Consider the following 6,354-nt stretch of genomic DNA (forward strand, 5'->3'; position numbering starts at 1 on the left):
TCATTGCACAGGGTGCGCTTCTTCACAAAATTGGATCTCAGGAGCGCGTACAACCTGGTGCGTATCCGGGAGGGCAATGAGTGGAAGACTGCATTTAGTACCACCTCGGGGCACTATGAGTACCTCGTCATGCCATACGGTTTGATGAATGCTCCTTCAGTCTTCCAATCTTTTGTTGATGAGATTTTCAGGGACCTGCATGGACAGGGTGTAGTGGTGTATATTGATGACATTCTCATATACTCCGCTACATGGGCCAAGCATGTGTCCCTGGTGCGTCAGGTGCTTGGTCGACTGTTGGAGCATGACCTGTATGTGAAGGCAGAACAATTTCAGTTCTTCCAGGAATCCATCTCCTTCCTAGGACACCGCCTGTCAGCGTCAGGAGTGGAGATGGAGATTGACCGCATTTCGGCTGTGCGTAATTGGCCGACTCCAACCACGGTGAAGGAGGTGCAGCGATTCTTGGGTTTTGCCAATTACTACCGGAGGTTTAGCCGGGGCTTTGGTCAGGTAGCGGCTCCCATTACCTCCTTGCTAAAGGGAGAACCGGTGCGTCTACAGTGGTCAGCTGAGGCGGACAGGGCTTTTGGGAATCTGAAGGACCTGTTTACTTCGGCTCCGGTGCTGGCTCATCAAGATCCTTCCTTGGCATTCCAGGTTTAGGTGGACGCGTCCGAGGCTGGGATTGGAGCTGTACTGTCTCAGTGCTCGGGTACGCCACCAAAACTCCGCCCCTGTGCTTTCTTTTCTAAGAAGCTCAGCCCGGCGGAGCGCAACTATGATGTGGGGGACCGGGAGCTGTTAGCTGTGGTTAAAGCTCTGAAAGTGTGGAGGCATTGGCTTGAGGGGGCTAAACACCCTTTTCTCATTTTGACTGACCATCGTAATCTGGAGTACATCCGGGCGGCGAGGAGGCTGAACCCTCGTCAGGCAAGGTGGGCCATGTTCTTCACTCGTTTTGTGTTTACTCTCACTTACAGACCAGGTTCCCAGAACGCTAAGGCAGACGCCCTGTCCCGACTGTATGACACAGAGGAGAGGTCCATTGAGCCCACTCCCATACTTCTGGCGTTGTGTCTGGTGGCACCGTTAGTGTGGGAGGTTGACGCGGACATCGAGCGGGCATTACGTACCGAGCCCACTCCCCCCCAGTGTCCAGAGGGTCGGGTGTACGTGCCGCTCGAGGTTCGTGATCGATTGATCTATTGGGTTCACACGTCACCCTCCTCTGGTCATCCTGGCATCGGTCGGACAGTGCACTGTCTTAGTGGGAAGTACTGGTGGCCCACTTTAGCCAAGGACGTGAGAGTTTATGTTTCCTCCTGCTCGGTGTGCGCCCAGTGTAATATCCCCTGGGCAGAGATAGCCAAAAACTCACTCCACCACTCCTCTACTAACCTTACGCCTTTCCAGTGTGTGTTAGGTTATCAGCCGGTCCTGGCATCTTGGCATCAGAGCCAGATCGAGGCTCCTGTGGTAGATGAGTGGTTTCGGTGCTCGGAAGAGACCTGGAACGCTGCTCATGTACACCTGCAGTGGCCAATCAGGCTACAAAAGGCGAGAGCCGATCGCCACCGCAGTGGCTCTCGACCCGAAACCTGACTTCGCCTACCGCATTTCACTGACGCCTTGACATGGAATGGCCTAGTCAAAGCCCAGACCTCAATCCAACTGAGAATCTGTGGTATGACTTAAAGATTGCTGTTCACCAGCGGAACCCATCCAACTTTCAGGAGCTGGAACAGTTTTGCCTTGAAGAATGGGCAAAAATCCCAGTGACTAGATGTGCCAAGCTTATAGAGACATACCCCAAGAGACTTGTAGCTGTAATTGCTGCAAAAGGTGTCTCCACAAAGTATTGACTTTGGAGGGGTGAATAGTTATGCATGCTCAAGTTTTCTGTTTTTTTGTCTTATTTCTTGTTTGTTTCACAATAAAACATATTTTGCATCTTCAAAGTGGTAGGCATGTTGTGTAAATCAAATGATACAAGCCCCCAAAAAATCCATTTTAATTCCAGGTTGTAAGGCAACAAAATAGGAAAAATGCCAAGGGGGGTGAAAACTTTCGCAAGCCACTGTACATAGCAAGGCGAAGAAACAATTTAATCCACTCTCCATAATCCCATACTGCCAGTGCCAGCCCATTGCCAAATGTTCAGCTAGCTAACTAACGTTAGCATGTTCACTAGCTAGCAGAACATAGCTCATGGATACTAGCTAATCCACTGTGATTCAATTATAATGTCAATACTAGCTACCGTGGTTAGCTAGCTTGGAGGAAGTATTTAGTGTTGTGTGCATTGCGTCTGTGTACTTAGCTAGCTACCATCCCATAGCCTACATTGCTATGACGTGTGACTGGTCATCCGTGGATGTACGGAGAAAAGGCCCTCTTTTTTCATTTTTTTGTTGTTGGCTCCCGCACGTTGGAGTTCGTGCTCTCTGATTGGCTCAAAGTCAAGTTGTTGGCCACTGACGATCATTGCAATTCTACAAGTAGAATCGGTAGGTTCGTCGCTACCAGGTCGGCACGCAGTAGGTACCGCTTTTGTTCTAGCAAGAGAAGGAACAGCCTTCCACTGTGATAAGTACCTATCGGCAGTCTGTCGGCAGTGAGATTCTCGGTGTGTTTAATGTTTTAGAGGTTAGTGAGTTGAGTTAGACAGGCATGTGAGGGGGCTGGGCTCTATCAAGGGTTTCTCAGGGAAGGGAGAGGGAGCATCGCTCACCTTACTCAAGACCAGAGCAGCCTGTGGTACTGTTACTGTAGTGTACTTACTATCCCTTTGGGGCTCTCAGGTGGGTTGTGGGTAAAGTTGCCACTGAGACTAGTGGAGACAGTGTGTGGCTTCTTGAAATTGAGACCCATGGTGTCCATAGACTGGCTTCTGCTGCTGATCACTCGCTACAGAGACAGACGAGGAGGAGACACGTTGAGCTTGGTCTAGCACTGACTCTAACCCTAACTAACCACCTCAGACAGAGAGAGAAAGACAAGTACTAAACTGGTACTGACTCTAAACCCAACCACTGGGCAAGCTACAGAAAGAAGCAAGGAGAACGACACTGACACTAGGAGATAGCAGGACCTAGTTAGTTCCCATCCGACACTAAAGTAGACGCAGGGAGAAACACTAAGCTTGTAGCGCCCAAGGGGACTCAGGGGCTGAGTCAGTATTGGTGGGTGGGAAGAGAAGGGGAGTTTGTAGAGCAGTGAGGGAAATGTCTGCCTGCTTACGTCCACAGTAAACACCAGTTGGAGAGCATCCAAAACCCATGAACCCAGAATACCCCGGTAGAAGAGACCTGACTGGAGGGACAGAGAAACAGAGATAGAGAGAGGTACATGGCTGTATGTCCACGTTCATAACTAGTATTGTATGTATCTGGAAGGGTGAAACAGAGCAGGAAATAAAGCCAGCTAATGTATGTCACAAACACATGGTAGCCTGCTGCAGACAGAACACAACACAACACACCACAACACACAAAGCTTGACATTGAGAAGCTGGTGAGCCATTTGACAGAGCAGCAGAGCACAGAGACAGGGATGCTCCCCAGACAGACTAATGGAGACTGCTCAAGTAGTTGATGCCAGTGTCCTGTATTATGGATAAGGACATTATTGGAAACCCCCAGACAGACAACAATCTGTACAACCTGGGGGAACAACAGAGAAATAGTGCAGTGTAAAGAACTGTGTCACTCTAAGATGGAAAAGGTCCTCTGTTTTAGTTTTATGAGCATGTATAACTTTAGAACTGTTACATATTCAGGAACAAGTGATCATGTGTAAAAACATATTAGTCAGTGCATACTAAGCTTATTACCCCAATCGTTTTCCCAGCCGTGCCTGGTTACCTTAAAGGTCTCAAAGAAGCCCCCTCCTCCGGACCCGTTCTCCATCTTGTCCTCGTCTCTTCCCAGACCCATCATGGCCTGGCTGTTGATGTGCAACTCCTCATACAATGTCTCCAGCAAAGCTGACCGTGTACGCTCCTGATAACACATACAGGTGACACACACACACAGCAAGACAGTTAATACGTAATGATAGGCTGGCAACACTGTCTGCCAAGGATGCTGGCTTGAGTCCCTTAGTTGGCTCCTGAACAATCCTTTGAATAACTCACCTTCAGTTTGGCAAATTTCTCAGCTTTATAGCAGGCATACTCAGCATTGATGAGCTTCGTGAAGAGGAACTCCTGGAATTCTGGACCCTGGGATAAAAGAGAAATGGAATGAGTGACAGACAAATGAGAGAGGAGAGAGAAAACACTGTAGCTGACCGGTGTTCTAAGGAGTTGGGATTGTAGTTGTGCCAACTTACTTTTCTAAAGATGGCCGGGTCTGGCAGGGGTGGTCCAAAGAACGGTACGTCATCTCTCGCTGTTACTGACACCTAACAGATGACAATCGAATGGGCCATGAATGATCAATGGTCACAGTATTGTATGTTTGGTATGATGTTGGTTGGCTAGTTTAGTGAAGATCAGGGAGTGCTCTAGCACCTTGTACAGTACATTGTCAGTGCAGGCGTTCTCCACCTGCACCACTATATAGGAATGGAGGAAGTTGGAGGCAATCATATCTGGTACGAAGGGTGTGCTCTCCTCCTGGAACACTATGGCCACGATGTCATTCCCTATGTGCCTCTTCCTCTGCAACTGCAACACAGGACAGCATGTAAAGCAAAGCTGCATTGAACATTCATGTCACATGGAAATGCTTTCAAGAACAGTAATGAATTTGTCTGTCATGTATTGCTTGAGTAGCAGTAATAAGAGTTTATTTATACACCTCCAAACTACTGAATGTTGCAAATGCCTTTCTCTACCACTCTTGGGAGTCCCTTGTCTCTCCCCCTCTCCCCCTCTCTCTCTCCCTGTCTGTCATGGCAGATTTCTGTCTGTCCACAGATGAGCCAGGGTAAACAAACACCAGTTGGATGGGTGCTGCTCCACCATATCAACCTGGACAACAGCTCAGATTGACTTAACTCTCAGGGGAACCAATCAGCTGCTCCCACTGCAGCTGTGGGCTCTGATTAAACATTGTGTGTTCGTCCTGATAACTCATGGTGTGTGTTTGTCTAGATAGGCTTAAGACATTGTTTGTGTATGTGTTCTGATAAGGTGTCTGTCTGTGTTTGTGTTGGGACAGTTTCCCTGATGAGTGAAGACTGAGAAAGTTTACACTGTAAGACATTATACAGTAGTGCTCCACTGAAGACTGAACTGAAAGAGAAAGATACTGTTTCTAAAGTAAACATACAGTATACATAATCATTATGGATGTTTCCATGATGTTTCCAATCATAATGGATCATATGGATACCAATACTGAATTTCATACGAATACACAACTTTCTACTCCTTTAAAACCTGATCCATAACAGAATAAACAGTGTGATGATGACAGTCTGCATCAGTAGGAGGAGATCAGAGGGGTTTGTAATAGTACCTGTTGTGTGTCCCCCTCAGTGTAAGGCAGCTTGGTGGACACATGAAACATGACCTCCTTGTTGCGGTAGTTGTGGTAGACGGACTCAGAGCCTGTCTGCCTGTGGGTCACATCCAACCCACCACGAAACCTAGACAGATAGATAGAGGGTTTCACTGAATGGTCCTATCTCCAACACACTGTTCAAGACACAATCAATCACACAATTGTGGTTGTTGTTATTGAATGTATATTAAAAAGTTGTGGTGAAGTTCTTACCCTTTAAAGTCATGCAGCTCGACCTTCTCCCCCAGAAACTCTAGGAATTCAACAAAGGCAGGACTCTCAACACTGTTCCCAAACAGCTCTTCTTCTGAAGTCTGCAAACAAGGTTTTTATAGAGGTTAACAGCAGTCAAACAATTAGCATTTTTCAGAAAACAATGCCACTGACCAAAGCACTATGAGGATTATATAACTTATTGTATATTAAGCTCTCATGATGACATACTTAAGATGTACGCTATATTGTGAATAATACAATTAATATGGTTAATATAACTATAATAATGAGTGAAGAACAATAACACTTTGATCTCAGAAAACACACAAAAGAGGGACCTAATAAAAAAATATAAATTATACTTCAGGACCCATCAACAAACATCAAGACAAAAGACAAAACACTGTCAACAACACAAGCATTAGCAAATCTATAGTGGTGTCTGACTGAAGTACCCTTAGCGTACATCAGCATAATGCATGATTAACATCGGGCTGAATTGCAAACATACATTACAGTGAACACGGGTATTCATGATCTCATACTGTTCTCATTTAACATTAAAGGTCAGTGTTTGGAGGAAGAAGACCAAACTTTCAATACACATATACAGTAGGATGTGAAG

General features: G+C 46.6%; 1 protein-coding gene across 7 annotated transcripts in view; it reads right to left on the reverse strand.

Annotated features, from left to right (window-relative positions):
* LOC311148324 (rap1 GTPase-activating protein 1-like) overlaps positions 1-6,354 on the reverse strand; it is a 31,921-nt gene that overhangs the window by 16,290 nt on the left and 9,277 nt on the right. For 5 of the 7 annotated variants that reach the window (XM_084185252.1, XM_084185253.1, XM_084185251.1 and 2 more), the window contains exons 10-16: positions 5,727-5,827; positions 5,469-5,598; positions 4,517-4,672; positions 4,336-4,407; positions 4,139-4,225; positions 3,867-4,004; positions 2,785-2,910 (exon numbers count right to left, since the gene is read on the reverse strand). In XM_084185252.1, coding sequence (XP_084041378.1) covers positions 2,785-2,910; positions 3,867-4,004; positions 4,139-4,225; positions 4,336-4,407; positions 4,517-4,672; positions 5,469-5,598; positions 5,727-5,827 — 810 coding nt within the window. The remainder of the gene's footprint in view (positions 1-2,784; positions 2,911-3,866; positions 4,005-4,138; positions 4,226-4,335; positions 4,408-4,516; positions 4,673-5,468; positions 5,599-5,726; positions 5,828-6,354) is intronic. The other 2 variants (XM_084185257.1, XM_084185256.1) reach the window with 1 other exon arrangement.

Source organism: Coregonus lavaretus (assembly GCF_964263955.1).
Source record: "Coregonus lavaretus genome assembly, chromosome: 20".
Lineage (NCBI taxonomy): Eukaryota > Metazoa > Chordata > Actinopteri > Salmoniformes > Salmonidae > Coregonus > Coregonus lavaretus.